Raw genomic sequence first — 20,455 nt, forward strand, 5'->3', positions numbered from 1 at the left:
CATGGCATCAACTTGAAACTTTTTGCACATGTTGTCCATGTAAAACGAAGTGAAGCTTACAAGATTCGTTTCCACAGATCGACCAGGAAAGAAGCCGTGTTGGCATGGGCTGATATAATTCTTGCATGCAGCGAACAATCTCTCATAGATCAGCGACTCAAACACTTTCGATTCATCTCCGAGTGATGTAATGCCCCGATAGTTTCTTACGTCACTTTTGTCTCCTTTTTTAAATACGGGAAACATGGTAGAGCATTTCCATTGAGTAGGAATTTTTTGCTGACGAAGTGATAGGTTGAATAGTACATATGCGCAGAGGGGTGGCCAAAATATCGGAGCATTTTTTAACACTGCCGAAGGAATTACGCTAGGACCAGCAGAGAATGATGATTTGATTCTATTAATAGCCGAAACAACCATATGAGTCTCAACGTAAAAAAGGTCGATGCCAAAAGCGCCGTCAGGCACATCACTTAATGCACCCAAAGTGTCAGCTTGAGACGGCGAAGCTACTGAGAAGACGGACGAGAAGTGCTTAGCAAAAAGGTTGCATTTGTCCTCAGCATTCAATGCAACGTTGTTGTCAAGGAATAATCTTGACGGTAGACCGATTTCTTAGTATTAACGAACGACCAAAACCCCTTGGGATTGCGCCGAAGATTCTGCTGCATACGACACACATACTACTTGTAAAGGTGCATGTTATAGCGACGATAACAATTGCTGGCAATTGAGAAGTTTCTTTTAGTTATAGTACAACGACGATTAGCAAGAGCGCGAAGAGCTCTAGCGCGTGCCCGTTTTAGATTGCGTAGAGTAACGTTCGTCCATGGTGGTTTTCTTAGAGGTTGGCGCTTCGGTACGGATGCAGATACACAGTCCCGTAGAAAACAGTTGAAACGGTTAACTGCTGAGTCGATGTCCAAGTCTTTCAATGCGCTTCAGTCGAATCGGGACAAACTGCGTTGGAGTCTTGCGGAAATTCAAGCCATCGACATCTGAGCTATCGTCAAAGCTAACATGACTGCTATTTGCAATAGTAATTTCTAGAGCAGAATGATGATTATCAAGAGGAACGATGGGATCCGATGCCTCGATGACCGTACAGTCAGGAATTAAATTTTCGCTCACGAACACCAAATCCAGGAAGTGTGATTGGAAATTTGGTATCAAATTAATCTGGCTTAATCCAAGGAAAGCAGTTCCATCGATGACAAGGCGGCTGGCAGGAGTAGTCGTCGAATTTTCTGAATTAAGAAACGCAAACCGGTGGCCAGAGGGTGACCAAATAAGACCAGGTTGATTGAAATCTCCAAGTAGAAGAAGTACATCCATCAGGTCAGTCAAAGAAGATGCGTATTCAATTGCTCCTAAGTGCTGTTGCATTATGTTACAATCGTGACGTCTGTCAGGAGGGATATACAGCGCACCAATGAAAACGTTTCGTGTAGTAAGACTCACTTTCACCCAAACAGCTTCTATTGAGGTGAATTGCCCAATAGCAATTTGACAGGTAGCAAGTACATTTGAAACAGCAATTAAGACACCGCCGCCGCGTGAGCGATTACTGTTGGCAGAGCTTCGGTCGACTCGGTACACGTTGAAGGAATCACCAAACAGTTGAGCTGAATAAATCCTCTCGTCGAGCCAGGTCTCGGTAAGCACATAAACATCATATTCACCATCGAGTACGGCGAGGAAAACATCGTCAAGTTTGGTCAAAAGTCCTCGGGTGTTTTGATAAAAAAGCGCAGTCCTCGTGATGAGTTGAGATGAGATGAGGTGAGTTGAGCGATGTACTGTGAACGGAGGATGGGTGAGGGGAAAACTTGCTTGTTGCGGATATAGACTTATGCAGGGGTTCATCGAATTCACTCACCCGACGGATTTTGACATTTGAGCGGGTCGTCTTCTTGAACAAAAGTTCATTTTGCGTTCATTATGCGACCCGCTCAAACGTCATAATTTCTTGGGGGAGTTCATTTTGCGTTAGTCTATATACTTGCCTGCATTCGGATTTTGGAAGACCCCTCTACCACACCCATACACAGGTCCGGGATGGCTGTCGGCCGCTGGCAGAGAATACGCGACTGTGATGGGGGGCTTCCTTTTGACTGGCTGGCGTGCATCCCGGTGGCGATCGGTGGTCGAATGAATGAACCGATGAAAGTTGACTAGGAAGTATGACTACATCAGGTAGTGAATGGTCATTATTGAAGGCATGTGTGTACTTGCCTGCATTTGGGTTTTGGAAGACCCCTCCAACATACACAGGGCCGGAATGACTGTTGGTCGCTGGCTGGGAATGCACGACTGTGCTGGGGGGCTTAGGGGCTTCCATACGGCTTGCAGGCTTGCATCCCGGTCGATTGGCAGATGCCTGACAAAGGTTTACAAACGATGATTTTGTTTCATAATTATTTGATGAATATGATGAAGAATAAGCGGTCAGAATTCAATGGCGAGGAAGCGGAAGGTATCAGCCTTTGCCGTTTTAATGATTAATCGACGCACTGCTCTTTCGTAGTAGTAACTCGATGAGCATATGCACAACATGTGAAAGATTTGAAAAATGCTGCCTCCATCGGTTTAATTATTAACTGTGGGCCCTCCTTAGCCGTGCGGTAAGACGCGCGGCTACAAAGCAAGACCATGCTGAGGGTGGCTGGGTTCGATTCCCGGTGCCGGTCTAGACAATTTTCGGATTGGAAATTGTCTCGACTTCCCTGGGCGTAAAAGTATCATCGTGTTAGCCTCATGATATACAAATGCAAAAATGGTAACTTGGCTTAGAAACCTCGCAGTTAATAACTGTGGAAGTGCTTAATGAACACTAAGCTGCGAGGCGGCTCTGTCCCAGTGTGTGGATGTAATGCCAATAAGAAGAAGAAGAATATGAACGCGGGGAAGTGCTTCCGGGGCCACGTCTGCCGTGGCAACCATCAAACCGGAGGTCCATCCATCAAGCTCGGCAGTGATCCTATACCAAACCGAAAAAATCGTACGCTTTCTCGGAGTAGACATCGACCGGCGGCTCATCTTCCTACCACACTTTCGGAACGTGAAGGTGGCCTGTAAGCTCCGGATCAATTTAATTAAAACCTTGGCCGAAAACCCGCATGAAGAACCGGCGCACTAGGTTGAGAACAGGCCAAGAAATAATAGACAGTCTTATGCTCTATGGACAGAAGCTAACCTGTTCCGCACGGGGAGATTTGATCAGCGTTTTCTCCCCCGTTTTTAATAAATACGTCCGACTGACCTCCGGACTTCTCCCGTCTACTCCAGCAGAAGCAGCCGTTGTGACCTCAGGAGAGCACGGGAACCCTCTCCTCGACGAGGCTGACTGGATCATAAGGATCGTGGCCGGCACCGGTCCCCCCCCCCATTGGCTCGGGTCCACTGGCACGGAGCAAGAAGCTAGCTGATACCTCCCGTCGAAGTCGAAAAATTGGTCGCCGCAAGCTGCCGGAGAGGCGTTAACACCGAAGAGCTGAAAAGGTCTGTCATCGAGCTCATCGCTACTCGCTTCCGAAACCATACCATCAGATACACGGATGGTTCTGTATCTAGCTGAGGGGCAGGCTTCGGCGTTTCCGGAGCCATTCTTGTCAGGTCCAAAAGCCTACCTTTCCAACAAATAAGCCAATAGCGATCCTTACGGACTCAGCTAATGTTGTCGCCGACCTACAAAACCACACTCCAAAACATCCGTGGATCCAAGGAATTCCCGCATGTATGGCGCCGAACACCTGCTTCGACTGGATTCCCGGCCATTGCGGCATTAGGGGAAACGTCGACGCCGATGCCCTCGCCAGTGTAGGCCATAAGGGCCTACCCTACACCCGCTCCGTCTCGCTGGCCGACGTGAAAAACTGGACAAAAAGGGTCGTCAGCTAGGACTGTGCTATGCTTTGGAGATCCAAGAACGACATTTTCCTAAGGAAAATCAGTGGCTCCACAGGTCCTTGGAATGGCTTGGTTTCCTAAAAAAAGCCAATCGTGATCTCTAGGCTCTGGACCGGGCACACCGGGGGAGGCCCATTTCGATCCAACTGCGATATCTGTGGGGTAGTCAACAGTGTTGAACACTTCGTTTGCCGTTGTCCCAAATATGGACACCCCATGTATTTATTTGGGACGCACTTGCGGACGACGAAGCTGGGCCCCCGAACAGGAATAAGTCCTATTTCCATGGGCGAACAAGCCTTCTAAGGATATAGGCCCTTCTGGCCTAGTCTTTCCCATCGTTAATCATTGTTACCTGGCTCTAGGCGGGACCCAAGGTTGGCTTGCTAAGGGAATCCTTCCGATTGTTGAACTTAATTCTAAAATAAAAAAAAATACCCAAATAAAGCCTAAAAAATTTAATTAAAAATAAGAAAAGATGTTTAATTTTGATACACATAGTTAAGCTTGCCATTTTAAGGTGTTTTTATGAGACATTGTGAAAAAAGATTCGGCTGCCGGTGGGACTTGAACCCACACTATTCCATTAAGTACACGGACGTATTACCAATTATACAACAGCTGCCCTTGCGAGAAGTTGTTCCATAACCAGCTAATAACGATGGGATATCAGTCAATTCCCCGTATCCATCGAATCTGCTTTGACAACATTTGTATTGCAATTCAACATTTTTATTTATTTTCAGAAAGTGGAAGCATGGCAAGATGATATTTCTGTGCTTGTAGAAGTGAAAATAGAAGATGAACTTCCTATAAGTAAAAAACGGTTGAAAACAGAAGAAGAATCATACGAAAAGGATCCTGTTGAGCAGGAAGAGGAAGATGAAAAGGACAAAATTGAAATAAAAGACGATGATATTGATGAGCAGGATGATGCAGATTCAGATAAGGATTTCGATAACGCGGACGACGATAGCTATGAAGATGACGATGACGACAGTGTGTATGATGTTAAGCAAAGAAAAACGGTAAGCATGCTTGTAATTATAAAATGTTGGCGTATAACGTCTAGATTGAATTATTTTTTAGAAATCTGTCGAAAAGGCCTCTTCAAAGAAGAAAAATCAAATCAAAAACAAAAAGGCTCCCAAATCAAAAGGAAGACCTAGGATTCATCCCGTCAATCCAAACAAAAAGCCACCCATGAAATTCATCAATTGTCCAAAATGTCCTAAGAAGTTCTTTTTCGAACACCGTCTGGAAGCCCATCTACGAGTTCACGAAGGCTTGAAGCCCTTCCTGTGTAAGCTCTGTGGCAAAAGTTTCATTACCTATCGGAACATCAAAACCCATCACATCCAAAAACACACGGATACGAAGATCGCCATCCCGTGCGGCGCTCCCGATTGTGACGCGGTGTTCGCCACTAAAGAAGGAGTCAAACGGCACCGACAGCGCGTTCATGACCCGAACTATGAAATCCCCGAACCGATAGCGTTCATCTGCGACACCTGTGGCAATTCGTACACGACAAAAGCGGGCCTGGTCAGACATCAGTATGCGCACAACCCCGAGGATATGCCGTTCCCGTGTAGCTTTTGTCCGAAAAAGTTTTCCACCAAACCGAAGCTGTACATCCACACGAAACGGCATCAGGGCATCCTGGACTTTGAGTGTCCTCATTGTGGTCTGAAGAAACCGTCCAAGTACGAGGTCAGGCAGCACATCAAGAACGTCCACGAGAAACATAAGCGGACGGAGCCCATCATTTGTACCGCATGTCAGACGGTCTTCAGCAGTCAGGGTAAGTTTGGCCGTCCCAATTAGTAGCGAGTTGGTTCTGGTTTTCTAAAGTTCTATGCTTTTTAGCTGGTCTCAAACGGCACATCGACGTGGTACATCTGAAGATCAAAAAGTTTTCCTGTACGGTCTGTGGATTCATGTTCAGTCAGAAGGATCATCTCAATCGGCACATGAAGAGTCATAAGAGGCAAGGAGATATCGCTAGTTTGCCCTCTGAAACCCCACTGAATGTACCAACGGATGAATGAATAGCTAACGCAACTTCTCATGCGTTTCTGTTTTATTTTCGATGGGTTTATTTCGGTCAGTATATCTGAGTATATGAAGCAACGTCACAGTTTTGTGTGTTGGACAACGATTCAGATCCAATCGGTTGAAGTCCGTTATGTAATCCGTAATTAACATGAAGACTTTTGAGGAATAAAGAGGTCATCACACAATTTGATTAATTTTGTTTTTGAATAGTGAAGTGATGACCAAAATTCTGATCTGTGGCTCTACTTGTGCGATGCGGTTTTTGCTGATCTTTAATCAACCTGTCTTAAGATTACTCGAGGTGGAGGTCGTGGAGTATAGTTATTGTTCACCGAAAAATATCAATAAAACATCTCCAACGGTCAATCAAAACAAGTAAAATTCATCAAGGAAGAGTAGAAAATGAGAAACAGACAAGAGATGCCGAGAAGATACGATGCGGTGGGTTAAGTGCTACTGAAAAGATTCCAGAAGACAGCCATGAATCTAGCCAAAGCCGGTTTTCAAGTGAACGTAACAATAAACGCGGCTTCTAGAAGTATCCGATTATGGCGGAACGAATGACGAAGGCAGAGCTGTCGAATTTCCGGCATCTGAAAAGGTGCGGCATCTTCGAGCCCTCTACGAGACCGCGGAAGGAGTGAACAAAGAAACCGAGCAGCAAAGTGAAGTGGATGATGCAAGCAGTCAAGATGGCGGAGGAAGCGAAGCAGCAGAGGAAGAACATGCTTTGGACTCGGAATTACGAACTTTGCAGAAGAAAAAGATGATCGCAGATTTGCGCCGCGAAGTTGCCGAACCAGAGTTCAGTGATATAAAGTACTCAGTGCGCAGTTTTTCGGGTGACGACGTAATCGATGCGAAAAAGTGGATTGATGAGCAGTCGTGCAATGCAGTAAACGGGGACGACATTTTCATACTGAAATGTGTTCGGCGCCTTATGGAACCAGGGACGGAAGCAGAAACTTTTCTTCATGTCGACAATACAACCACTTATACACTTTCAAGAAGAATTTCGTCATGTTTATTCCATGACCTCGATAAACTACGTAGAACTACTTTTCGGTCCGCTAAAACTTCCGTGACAGGATACATCTTGAAGATGGAGGAAATTAGCTCAAGGGCGAAAATAGAGGAGACTCAAATGGTTCAACTCATTATTGATGGGTTCCAGGATCATACAACTGACGTCGCGATCCTTTATCCAGCAAAGTCAATCATCGAACTGAAGCAGCTGTTACGACGACACGCACAACTGCGGGAAACTCGATCTTCCCGTACTCTCGCTACATCTACATCATCAAGTGCGGCAGAACCGAGAATCAGGAATCCCGAAGAAGTACACTTGAAGATTACCGACTCGGGATCTAGACTACGATGCTTCAATTGTTCCGGCATTGGACATTATTTCGCGGATTGCCTCACAGGGAAAAGGATCCTGCTTCCGATGCGGCTCAACCCAACATAAATTACGGGGCTACGGGATTGTTCTAAGCCGGCACCCGACAACAAGAGTCCAGTGGCGCTAATTGACGACTTTCGCACGAAAAATCAAGATTCCGTTCCTGAAGGCCCGAGTGGATTGCTTTGGGAAGTAAATACGGTAAGTGTGTTGCCTTTTTTTTGTGAACGAAAGGTGCAGCATTTTAAATCATTTCTCTCCATTTTCGATACCGGTAGTCCGATTAGTCAAAAGATATTTTAGTTACCAGATAAAGATTGTCGCTTCGTTTCGGACAGCATTCCGTAAGTGCAGCGTACTAGGCTTAAGGAAAAGTGACAGCTTTATTTAGTTTATTAAGAAGGCGTTATTAGCGTTACGAAATTTTCTCTACCCAACAAACAATTTTAGCTTAATAAGCAAGTTTACTAGCTGAAGAAGGATATTTTTGGTTGAATAAGTGCGCTATTAGCTTCCGATGTTTGTTGGGTACTTTTCAGCTCCGTACTGCTCGCGGAATTTCTGTAGTGGAAACATTCCGAGACCATTCCGTATCCTATCTATTTGGACAGTACTTTTCAGCAGCGTACTAGGCTTTAAGCCCAGTACGCTGCTCTTGCGATATGGGTTTACGGAAAATTTGATCAAATTACCACGGTAAATTTGACAGCTGATTCAGTATGGTAGAAATGTCACTTTTTCGTACGGAATAATGGTACGTACTGCTCACGAAATTTCAGAGGGGAATCATTCCTTGAACATTCCGTATCCTATCTATTTGCACAGTACTTTTCAGCAGCGTACTAGCCTCTAATAAAGAAAAGGAGTTGCAGGTAATTTAGACTGCGGAGTCCAATAAGGAGGATGAACTAAGGATTCGTATCCAGGCCAAGAAGGATACCGACAAAAAAAATAGAAAACGATGCCTGCAACGAAGATTGTATAGCGTACGTTCGTGTGGAGGTCGTGAATCTGAGAGCGAATGAAGTCGGCAAAAGTGCGGCTGAAAGAGCGACTGCGGATAAGATGGGAAGAGCTCGTATACGAAACTATAGAGAAAAGGGTGCACTTTTAATGGTCGTTGCAAAAGAATGGGACAGAGGCGAGGGAATTATTGCCAAGACTGACGGTAATAGCTTTCTGTCCTGGGCAAAGATGTCAACTGCAACCCAAGAACGCAGAAGTGTGAGATGATTTTTGTCTTGAAGCGGGATACTGAATGGAAGAGTTCCGCGCAGGATAGATAAGCAGGATAGAGTCCAAGAGGAACTTAAATGGTCTTCAGTCTTCAGTTAGCCTTGCGAGTCTTGCGTAAGATTGTCAATCCGGAAATGGTGAGTTCGATTCTCGGCCCGGTCCAGGATGTTTTCGGGTGGGATACATTCTTGACTTCATGGGCATATTAGGGTATATATTGTACTTGCCACCTAACATACATACTCATGCAATGGAGGGCATAGAAAAGCTTTCAATTAATAATTGAGAATATTATAATAAAATACTAAAATACTATTGTAGAGTCATAGAAGAACTTCAATGGGGAGGACTCGAGCCGGTGTTAAGCGCGGTGCCATCATCATGAATAGGCATAGCCAGCTGTCATCATTGAAACGCAGTATGAAAAAAAAGTTATAGACCGGGACATCCTGGCTACGATGTGGCGATGGGCAAAACAATAGGATGTCAATAGCCTGGGAGGATTGGACGAGATAACCGAAGCCGGATTCCAGGTAGACATACCAATAGGTCATTTTTGCGTTGAAATCCTGGGTACCGCGATTCCTTTCCAAAAAGGCTACGCGGGAACATAGGTTGCCCCATTTCAAGTACCGCTGACGAAAGCCAAGAAGGCCCTTGGAAGCTGTCAAGCAACTGGTGGTTATTAAATTTATTACGCTTTTTATACCGAAGTTAGATTTTTCTCCAGATACAGGCAACTTTCCCAACTTCGGAAGTAGTTCGATGGATTCCCCTAAAGATGCGCTAAACAACGCATCAATTAGTTTGACAAATAAAACTTAGGAAGAAAATTCGGTTCGGAAGTCCGGACTTCCGAATTCTAAGTTGGTGCTACGCCGACAATAACTGTCGATCAATGAGAATAAAGCTGATGATGCTTTGCTGTTCGACCTGTACCGCATTCCAGATCATAGAAGTTCAACCGCCACCAATGTCGGATTGCAATGTCGAATATTGTCCAGTAGTTCCTTAGCAGCCAGCCGGGCCAGCCCTTCATCAGATTTTTTTTATATCTTCACTACTAAAAATCCACACATATTTATTGGCAAAAAACCATAGATTTAACTTATGATGTATATCAGCGCACACATAACCATTCTCCAATATGTCCAAATAAACTTTATGTGTGGTCTCGAATTAGCAATTATTTAATTTATGTGTGGTTCTATCCAGCTTTCCACGCTCGGTAATGGCGGCTTGTCGGTGTGCAAAAATCAATCGATCGCTGTACTGCCGTTCTACGCATAATTGTCCCATGTTACCTTTGATGAAAAAATCTAAACTCGAGTCAATTTGTCCCACCAATTCAAGAATCGATTCGATCATGAAATTTAACAAATAATTTTGGGATGTTATGAGCGTAGGCAACACTTTTCCAGGACATTAAACGAATCACTACTTATTTGAACGGTTTTTAGCCTCTATTATCATCAGACAACAACTTCATTATTTCAGTGGGACAAATTGACTCGAATTTGAGATTTTTCATCAAGGGTAACATGGGACAATTATGCGTAGAAGGGCAGTGTACTGTTTGACACTAGCTGGAGGAAAACTCACTGCCGAAAAGGCCTTTTTTCCCCTCCCCTCACCCAGGAACGCCAGTTGGCTTTCCTCCAGCTAGTGTCAAAAAGTACAGTGACCGATTGATTTTTACACACCGACAAGCCGCCATTACCGAGCGTGGAAAGCTGGATATCGATTATATTAGGGTGACGCTATTGCAAAAATCTATAACGGCAACACATATATCTTATATAGATATTTTTGGCAGTGTTTATTTGCGTGATTATTCATATAAGTAGTTCATCACGGACTTCCAATAGGAGACAGATTATCTTATTTACGTCAGCAGTAAATAAATTTGGGAAACTTAAATTCAGATTGCTTAATTTTTCCGTGCACAAAATATGATGGTCAACATCATCGTTTGAATTATGCGTGTAATGTTGACTTTATTTTACGTCACTCGCTGCGACATTTTCTCTTCGAGTTTTATTTAATCAAGCTGTTGTTGTGGGAGGTAAACAATAAGTTACAACTATCATTAAAATTTGCTTCAATATAAATGAAAACATTGATTTTTTCGGAGTTTTTCAGTCGCTTTCATAGTTGAGATTCCAAGTTGTGTCGGCTCAGCCGCAATTCGCCGAACATGGACATATTGTGTCGGGCTTGCGGTGAAAACGGTCCCGATGGCCAGGATGATGAGGACAAGAGCAACCAAATTGTGGACATTTACCTCAAATTGACGGGCATCGAGGTTGGTAGAGCAAGTTCTGTCTCTTTTATTCAATGAATCCCAATTGGAATTTCAGGTGACCGAAGCACTGGAAGGCTGCCCGATGATGTTTTGTAGCAGCTGCACAGCGGACCTCAACCATTTCGATAGGTTCCGGAAGAAATGCTTGAAGGTGTATGAGCAGCTGAAGGATGTGGTAAGTGCTGTAAATTTTCGTAGTATGCATCTTAATTACGGCGAATGCGGTCCCATTGTTTGCTATTGAAAATTGGCCCGATCGGACATTGCATTTCGGAATTATTGAAAAATCATTGTCTGAAACTTGATTTGTGCAATTCCACAACATTTGAAAGATTTAGTTCGAAAATGTATTGGAGGGTAACCACTTCTTTCGTTGGGGCTTGATCCAAAGAAACCAGTATGCTAGACAGGTGCTTCCCCTACTAAGCTACGAAGGATCTCCGTCGTCCTTTAGCTACTGATAAGATCAAATTTCCAACACCCGGCATATAGCTTAACTCTCACAATCTATTTTTAAAACCAACTCTTTCACACGCATTGTTTTGTGCAATCCCAACCGAGTAGGATGAGTATTTAGCAGGGAATCAATATTCGAGCAACGTCTAACAATGTACCCTTTGTCGTCAACAGTTTGTTACTGACAAACGCACCTTGCAACAAGCCTTTGTCAGAACCCAAACACAATATGACAAGAATCGTTTGGCTTGCATGCTCTGATATTTCCGAGAATACGATGCTAATTTTGTAATCATAGTTAGATTCTCGAATATTTTCATAAAAGCAGAAACTATGATAGCTTAAAACCAGGATTTGCTGTAGAGATAATGCAAAATAACGGGATGAAAAGTTAGCAACAATATTGTCTTCTTTTTTGTTGCTGACAAAAAAATTCGGATCTTTGTCATTATTATCTCCGACAAAAACAAAGCTTTGTCATTGGTTCTCTTTTGTCGTTTGTTTCGCATGCGCATCCAAGAAAAATTGATTCCCTGGTATTTAGTAATGTCTGGCAACCACACACAGCTTCATCAGCAATTGCACTCAATGAAGTAGGATTGTGTGATGTAGGGGAAGCACCTGTCTAGCGTACTGGTTTCGTGGGATCAAACCCCACTGAAGGAAATGGTTACCCTCCAATACATTTTTCGAACTAAATCTTTCACATGTTGTGCAATTGCACAAATCGATTTTCAGACAAAATAACTAATTTCCACTCCGGGTGGCTTATACCCGGAATATAGGCAATTAACTTTGATTGCACTGAAAAAAATATCATTGTTTTTTCCAAGAGTCCTCTGAATGTAGACTGAGATCTTGTTTTAACAAAATTTGACTTTTTACCCTTCTTACACCCTAAGAAGGGTATAAAGATCGCTTGAAAAACCGACTTTTTATCCGAGGCTCGGAGACCCAAGTCGTATATACCAATCAACTCAGCTCGACGAACTGAGCACATGTATGTATGTGTGTGTGTGTGTGCGTGTGTGCGTGTGTGTGTGCGTTACAAAAATCTCACATCAAGATCTCAGCCGTCCGTGGACCGATTTGCACGATTTTAACACTAAACAAAAGCTATCACTTTGTCATTGTACGAGTTCAATTTTTTTTGCAATCGGACATTTGGTTCCAGAGATATGTGAGAAATACGAACATGAAGTGTATTTTCAGAAAACTAACAAAATAATGTCACATAAATATCTCAGCCGTCTGTAAACCAATTTGCATGATTTTATCTTTAAACGAAAGCTATGACTTTGCCATTGAACCCATCGTATTTTGTTTTTGCAATTAGACATTGGGTTCCGAGATATCTCTGAAATACGAACATAAAGCATTAGACGTATCAACTTCACACATTGGTAAAATATGTCCCATCAAGATCTCAGTCGTCCTTGGACCGATTTGTGCGATTTTATCTTTAAACGAAAGCTATGTTTTTGTCATTGGACCCATTCATTTTTTTCTGCAATTGGAAATTCGGATTCAGAGATATCTGTGAAATACGAATATGAGACATATTTTCAGACTACTAATGAAGAATTGTCACACCAATATCTCAGCCGTCTTTGACCCGATTTGAACTCTTTTGGGCTTAATCAGAAGCTGTAATATTGCCATTTAAGGCGGCAAATCAAATCTGCAGTCTTTTTGTATTTTTTTAAAATTGTTAAATTTCCAGAAGTATCCCTTTTTACCCTTCTTACACCCTAAGAAGGGTATAAAGATCGCTTGAAAAACCGACTTTTTATCCGAGGCTCGGAGACCCAAGTCGTATATACCAATCAACTCAGCTCGACGAACTGAGCACATGTATGTATGTGTGTGTGTGTGTGCGTGTGTGCGTGTGTGCGTATGTGTGTGCGTTACAAAAATCTCACATCAAGATCTCAGCCGTCCGTGGACCGATTTGCACGATTTTAACACTAAACGAAAGCTATGACTTTGTCATTGTACGAGTTCAATTTTTTGCAATCGGACATTTGGTTCCAGAGATATGTGAGAAATACGAACATGAAGTGTATTTTCAGAAAACTAACAAAATAATGTCACATAAATATCTCAGCCGTCTGTAAACCAATTTGCATGATTTTATCTTTAAACGAAAGCTATGACTTTGCCATTGAACCCATTGTATTTTGTTTTGCAATTAGACATTGGGTTCCGGAGATATCTCTGAAATACGAACATAAAGCATTAGACGTATCAACTTCACACATTGGTAAAATATGTCCCATCAAGATCTCAGTCGTCCTTAGACCGATTTGTGCGATTTTATCTTTAAACTTAAGCTATGTTTTTGTCATTGGACCCATTAATTTTTTTTCTGCAATCGGAAATTCGTTTTCAGAGATATCTGTGAAATACGAATATGAGACATATTTTCAGACTACTAATGAAAAATTGTCACACCAATATCTCAGCCGTCTATGACCCGATTTGAACTCTTTTGGGCTTAAACAGAAGCTGTAATATTGCCATTTAAGGCGGCAAATCAAATCTGCAGTCTTTTGTATTTTTCAAAATTGTTAAATTTCCAGAAATATCCTTTTACCCTTCTTACATCCTAAGAAGGGTATAAAGATCGCTTGAAAACCGACTTTTTATCTGAGGCTCGGAGACCCAAGTCGTATATACCAATCAACTCAGCTCGACGAACTGAGCACATGTATGTATGTGTGTGTGTGTGCGTGTGTGCGTGTGTGCGTGTGTGCGTATGTGTGTGCGTTACAAAATCTCACATCAAGATCTCAGCCGTCCGTGGACCGATTTGCACGATTTTAACACTAAACGAAAGCTATGACTTTGTCATTGTACGAGTTCAATTTTTTGCAATCGGACATTTGGTTCCAGAAATATGTGAGAAATACGAACATGAAGTGCATTTTCAGAAAACTAACAAAATAATGTCACATGAATATCTCAGCCGTCTGTAAACCAATTCGCATGATTTTATCTTTAAACGAAAGCTATGACTTTGCCATTGAACCCATTGTATTTTGTTTTTGCAATTAGACATTGGGTTCCGGAGATATCTCTGAAATACGAACATAAAGCATTAGACGTATCAACTTCACACATTGGTAAAATATGTCCCATCAAGATCTCAGTCGTCCTTGGACCGATTTGTGCGATTTTATCTTTAAACGAAAGCTATGTTTTGTCATTGGACCCATTCATTTTTCTGCAATTGGAAATTCGGATTCAGAGATATCTGTGAAATACGAATATGAGACATATTTTCAGACTACTAATGAAGAATTGTCACACCAATATCTCAGCCGTCTTTGACCCGATTTGAACTCTTTTGGGCTTAATCAGAAGCTGTAATATTGCCATTTAAGGCGGCAAATCAAATCTGCAGTCTTTTTGTATTTTTTTAAAATTGTTAAATTTCCAGAAGTATCCTTTTACCCTTCTTACACCCTAAGAAGGGTATAAAGATCGCTTGAAAAACCGACTTTTATCCGAGGCTCGGAGACCCAAGTCGTATATACCAATCAACTCAGCTCGACGAACTGAGCACATGTATGTATGTGTGTGTGTGCGTGTGTGCGTGTGTGCGTGTGTGCGTATGTGTGCGTTACAAAAATCTCACAGCAAGATCTCAGCCGTCCGTGGACCGATTTGCACGATTTTTACACTAAACGAAAGCGAGGACTTTGTCATTGTACAAGTTCAATTTTTTTTGCAATCGGACATTTGGTTCCAGAGATATGGGAGTAATACGAACGTGAAGTGTATTTTCAGAAAACTAACAAAATACTGTCACATGAATATCTCAGCCGTCTGTAAACCAATTTACATGATTTTATCTTTAAACGAAAGCTATGACTTTGCCATTGAACCCATTGTATTTTGTTTTGCGATTAGACATTGGGTTCCGGAGATATCTCTGAAATACGAACATAAAGCATTAGACGTATCAACTTCACACATTGGTAAAATATGTCCCATCAAGATCTCAGTCGTCCTTGGACCGATTTGTGCGATTTTATCTTTAAACGAAAGCTATTTTCATGTCATTGGACCCATTAATTTTTTTCTGCAATCGGAAATTCAGTTTCAGAGATATCTGTGAAATACGAATATGAGACATATTTTCAGACTACTAATGAAGAATTGTCACACCAATATCTCAGCCGTCTATGACCCGATTTGAACTCTTTTGAGCTTAAACAGAAGCTGTAATATTGCCATTTAAGGCGGCAAATCAAATCTGCAGTCTTTTTGTATTTTTTAAAAATTGGCCAATTTCCAGAAATATCCCTTTTTTTACCCTTCTTACACCCTAAGAAGGGTATAAAGATCGCTTGAAAAACCGACTTTTTATCCGAGGCTCGGAGACCCAAGTCGTATATACCAATCAACTCAGCTCGACGAACTGAGCACATGTATGTATGTGTGTGTGTGTGTGTGTGCGTGTGTGCGTGTGTGCGTATGTGTGTGCGTTACAAAAATCTCACATCAAGATCTCAGCCGTCCGTGGACCGATTTGCACGATTTTAACACTAAACGAAAGCTATGACTTTGTCATTGTACGAGTTCAATTTTTTTTTTGCAATCGGACATTTGGTTCTAGAGATATATGAGAAATACGAACTTGAAGTGTATTTTCAGAAAACTAACAAAATACTGTCACATGAATATCTCAGCCGTCTGTAAACCAATTTACATGATTTTATCTTTAAACGAAAGCTATGACTTTGCCATTGAACCCATTGTATTTTGTTTTTGCGATTAGACATTGGGTTCCGGAGATATCCCTGAAATACGAACATAAAGCATTAGACGTATCAACTTCACATTGGTAAAATATGTCCCATCAAGATCTCAGTCGTCCTTGGACCGATTTGTGCGATTTTATCTTTAAACGAAAGCTATGTTTTTGTCATTGGACCCATCCATTTTTTTCTGCAATTGGAAATTCGGTTTCAGAGATATCTGTGAAATACGAATATGAGACATATTTTCAGACTACTAATGAAGAATTGTCACACCAATATCTCAGCCGTCTATGACCCGATTTGAACTCTTTTGGGCTTAAACAGAAGCTGTAATATTGCCATTTAAGGCGGCAAATCAAATCTGCAGTCTTTTTGAATTTTTTTTTTAATTGTTGAATTTTCAGAAATATTCCTTTTACCCTTCTTACACCCTAAGAAGGGTATAAAGATCGCTTGAAAAACCGACTTTTTATCCGAGGCTCGGAGACCCAAGTCGTATATACCAATCAACTCAGCTCGACTAACTGAACACATGTATGTATGTGTGTGTGTGTGTGTGTGTGTGCGTGTGTGCGTATGTGTGTGCGTTACAAAATCTCACATCAAGATCTCAGCCGTCCGTGGACCGATTTGCACGATTTTAACACTAAACGAAAGCTATGACTTTGTCATTGTACGAGTTCAATTTTTTTGCAATTTGGTCATTTGGTTCCAGAGATATGTGAGAAATACGAACATGAAGTGTATTTTCAGAAAACTAACAAAATACTGTCACATGAATATCTCAGCCGTCTGTAAACCAATTTGCATGATTTTATCTTTAAACGAAAGCTATGACTTTGCCATTGAACCCATTGTATTTTGTTTTTGCAATTAGACATTGGGTTCCGGAGATATCTCTGAAATACGAACATAAAGCATTAGACGTATCAACTTCACACATTGGTAAAATATGTCCCATCAAGATCTCAGTCGTCCTTGGACCGATTTGTGCGATTTTATCTTTAAACGAAAGCTATTTTCATGTCATTGGACCCATTAATTTTTTCTGCAATCGGAAATTCAGTTTCAGAGATATCTGTGAAATACGAATATGAGACATATTTTCAGACTACTAATGAAGAATTGTCACACCAATATCTCAGCCGTCTATGACCCGATTTGAACTCTTTTGAGCTTATACAGAAGCTGTAATATTGCCATTTAAGGTGGCAAATCAAATCTGCAGTCTTTTGTTTTAAAATTGGCCAATTTCCAGAAATATCCATTTTACCCTTCTTACACCCTAAGAAGGGTATAAAGATCGCTTGAAAACCGACTTTTTATCCGAGGCTCAGGAGACCCAAGTCGTATATACCAATCAACTCAGCTCGACGAACTGAGCACATGTATGTATGTGTGTGTGTGTGTGTGCGTGTGTGCGTGTGTGCGTATGTGTGTGCGTTACAAAAATCTCACATCAAGATCTCAGCCGTCCGTGTACCGATTTGCACGATTTTAACACTAAACGAAAGCTATGACTTTGTCATTGTACGAGTTCAATTTTTTTTGCAATTGGTCATTTGGTTCCAGAGATATGTGAGAAATACGAACATGAAGTGCATTTTCAGAAAACTAACAAAATAATGTCACATGAATATCTCAGCCGTCTGTAAACCAATTTGCATGATTTTATCTTTAAACGAAAGCTATGACTTTGCCATTGAACCCATTGTATTTTGTTTTTGCAATTAGACATTGGGTTCCGGAGATATCTCTGAAATACGAACATAAAGCATTAGACGTATCAACTTCACACATTGGTAAAATATGTCCCATCAAGATCTCAGTCGTCCTTGGACCGATTTGTGCGATTTTATCTTTAAACGAAAGCTATGTTTTTGTCATTGGACCCATCCATTTTTTTCTGCAATCGGAAATTCAGTTTCAGAGATATCTGTGAAATACGAATATGAGACATATTTTCAGACTACTAATGAAGAATTGTCACACCAATATCTCAGCCGTCTATGACCCGATTTGAACTCTTTTGGGCTTAAACAGAAGCTGTAATATTGCCATTTAAGGCGGCAAATCAAATCTGCAGTCTTTTTGTATTTTTTTTTAAATTGTTAAATTTCCAGAAATATCCCTTTTTTTATTTTATTTAGAAATCGTTAAAAGCATGATAATATAATTTATTTTACATTCAATTGAAGGTCATATGCATAGAAATTGTAATATGCACTGGGCACACACAACCATTCAAAAGTGTAAGAAGGGTTGCGTTCACTGTAGGTGGATTAAGTCGGGTTTTTATTTTGAAATCATTAAAAGCATGATAATATCAGTTATTTGTTATTCAATTGAAGGTCATATGCATAGAAATTGTAATATGCACTGGGCACACACAACCATTCAAAAGTGTAAGAAGGGTTGCGTTCACTGTAGGTGGATTAAGTCGGGTTTTATTGGCTATTATTGGAGATTCGATGTACGTGCTGTATAAATGATCACGTGCCATTCAATCTCATGATGCACATACAATTAGTTTCGTCGGCGCAAGTATTTGGATTTCTATGTACCATAACAGTTGATCGTACATATTATTACAATTACGATTGGTCAATTCATCTATCTGAAAAACGATTTCAATTTTTATTTTAGAAAGTGGAAGCTTGGCAAGACACTTCTGTGCTTGTCGAAGTGAAGATGGAAAGTGACGAGGAACCAATCAATGTAAAACCTATTGTCAAGCATGAGACTTTGAAGACTACGGTCAAACAGGACACAAAAGATATTGTAAAAATAAAAGAAGATAACACAGATGATGAAGAGGAGAAGGATAAAGACGATAGTTCTGAAGAGGAAGGGAAGGATGATGACGATGATGATGATGATGATGACGATGATGTGGATTTCAACATTAATGACGTCAAGGATGATGATGAAGATAACAGTACCAGCGAACTTGAAGTGATGAAAACGGTTGGTTGTTCAAATAGATGTTTCAAGTCTCATGAAATACTATCCATAATATCATTTTTCTTTTCTCACAGGATGAAGTAACCGAGAAAGGGCAGAGAAGAAAGAAAATGCGAATCAGAGTTCGCGGCAAGGCAGACAAAAAACCGCCCATGAAGTTCATCAACTGTCCGAAATGTCCCTCAAAGTTCTTCTTTCAGCATCGACTTGACGCCCATCTGCGCGTTCACGCAGGCCTGAAGCCATTGTTGTGCAAAATCTGCGGTAAGAGTTTCGTAACGCCGCGTAATTACAAAACACATCACATCCAAAAGCACACCGACAACAAGATCCGGATTCCTTGTGGATTCCCCGGCTGTGAGGCGGTGTTCGCTAACAAGCAGGGAATGCAAAGGCACCAACAGCGGACACACGATCCGAACTACCAAATTCCGGAGCAGACACCGTTCATATGCGATATCTGCGGAAATTCGTACACTACGAACGGCGGTCTGAAAAGGCACAAATATACTCATAATCCGGAGGAGATGCCGTACAAGTGCGACTATTGTCCTAAAAAGTACCACACCATGTCCAAACTAGTCAGTCACACGAAGCGCCATCAGGGCATATATGACTTCGAGTGTCCACATTGTGGCCTGAAGAAAGCATCCAGATACGAAGTCAACCAACACATCAAGAATGTCCACGAAAAGCACAATAGGACTGAGCCTATTCCGTGCAATATCTGTCAGATGGTTTTTAGCAGCAAAAGTAAATACTTTAAAATTGGATAAACAATAACAATCGTTCTCAATGGATTCATATTTTCAGCATGTCTCAAGCGTCACGTCGATGTGGTTCACAGGAAGATCAAAAGGTTCAACTGTTCTGTGTGCGGCTTCCTGTTCAGTCAGAAGGATCACCTGAACCGACATATGAAAAGTCACAGAAGACAAGGTGACATTGCCAGTTTACCACCCGCCGTCGCCGCTGAACCGCCGAGCGTGGCTACCGATGAATGATCGGGTTTCGTTGTTAAGTGGAATACAGTGAGCATCAACTGAGCATACCGAAGTGACGATTTGTTTAGTTACAAGATATCACTTTTCATGTTTTATCTCTTTTTTGTTGGCATTACATCCCCGTTCGTCTGGTAGATTAGTGTTAAGAAAAGGCTTCCCTTGTACCAAAGATACTGAAGAATAGTGTGACGCAGACGCATGATTAACCAGCTGAATGAAGCATTGAAAGAAGAAAATGTTATGATTTATTCAATATGACAGACTTTAGTGGGCTGGTTAGTTACGTGAATTTACGTGAACGTCATAAAAAATAGCAAAAACAATTTTCAACAGAGAACCGATTAGAGAACGC

General features: G+C 41.5%; 2 protein-coding genes across 3 annotated transcripts in view; both read left to right on the forward strand.

Moving 5' to 3' along the window:
• The window catches only part of LOC134222626 (uncharacterized), a 52,892-nt gene extending 46,740 nt beyond the window's left edge, over positions 1-6,152 (forward strand). Inside the window, exons 10-12 of the mRNA XM_062701787.1 lie at positions 4,656-4,937; positions 4,999-5,713; positions 5,779-6,152. Coding sequence (XP_062557771.1) covers positions 4,656-4,937; positions 4,999-5,713; positions 5,779-5,960 — 1,179 coding nt within the window. The 3' untranslated portion in view covers positions 5,961-6,152. The remainder of the gene's footprint in view (positions 1-4,655; positions 4,938-4,998; positions 5,714-5,778) is intronic.
• A 4,402-nt stretch (positions 6,153-10,554) lies between these two features.
• On the forward strand, positions 10,555-20,155 carry LOC134220611 (zinc finger protein 782-like). Of its 2 annotated transcripts, XM_062699713.1 has the most exons (6): positions 10,555-10,670; positions 10,748-10,910; positions 10,966-11,085; positions 18,782-19,102; positions 19,174-19,852; positions 19,913-20,155. In XM_062699713.1, the coding sequence occupies exons 2-6, from the start codon at positions 10,803-10,805 to the stop codon at positions 20,101-20,103; spliced, it is 1,419 nt and encodes a 472-aa protein (XP_062555697.1). In that variant the 5' UTR covers positions 10,555-10,670; positions 10,748-10,802; the 3' UTR covers positions 20,104-20,155. The 2 variants fall into 2 exon arrangements, with proteins under 2 accessions (XP_062555697.1, XP_062555696.1); XM_062699712.1 differs by lacking the exon at positions 10,555-10,670 and having other exon boundaries at positions 10,677-10,910.
• Positions 20,156-20,455: the final 300 nt, after the last annotated feature.

This window comes from Armigeres subalbatus, chromosome 3, assembly GCF_024139115.2.
Source record: "Armigeres subalbatus isolate Guangzhou_Male chromosome 3, GZ_Asu_2, whole genome shotgun sequence".
Classification (NCBI taxonomy): domain Eukaryota; kingdom Metazoa; phylum Arthropoda; class Insecta; order Diptera; family Culicidae; genus Armigeres; species Armigeres subalbatus.

Coding starts and splice junctions, on each gene's coding strand:
- LOC134220611 (XM_062699713.1), top strand. CDS start 10,803: ATGGACATATTGTGTCGGGCTTGCGGTGAAAACGGTCCCGATGGCCAG. Junction 10,911..10,965: donor TCAAATTGACGGGCATCGAG/GTTGGTAGAGCA, acceptor TTGGAATTTCAG/GTGACCGAAGCACTGGAAGG. Junction 11,086..18,781: donor ATGAGCAGCTGAAGGATGTG/GTAAGTGCTGTA, acceptor TTTTTATTTTAG/AAAGTGGAAGCTTGGCAAGA.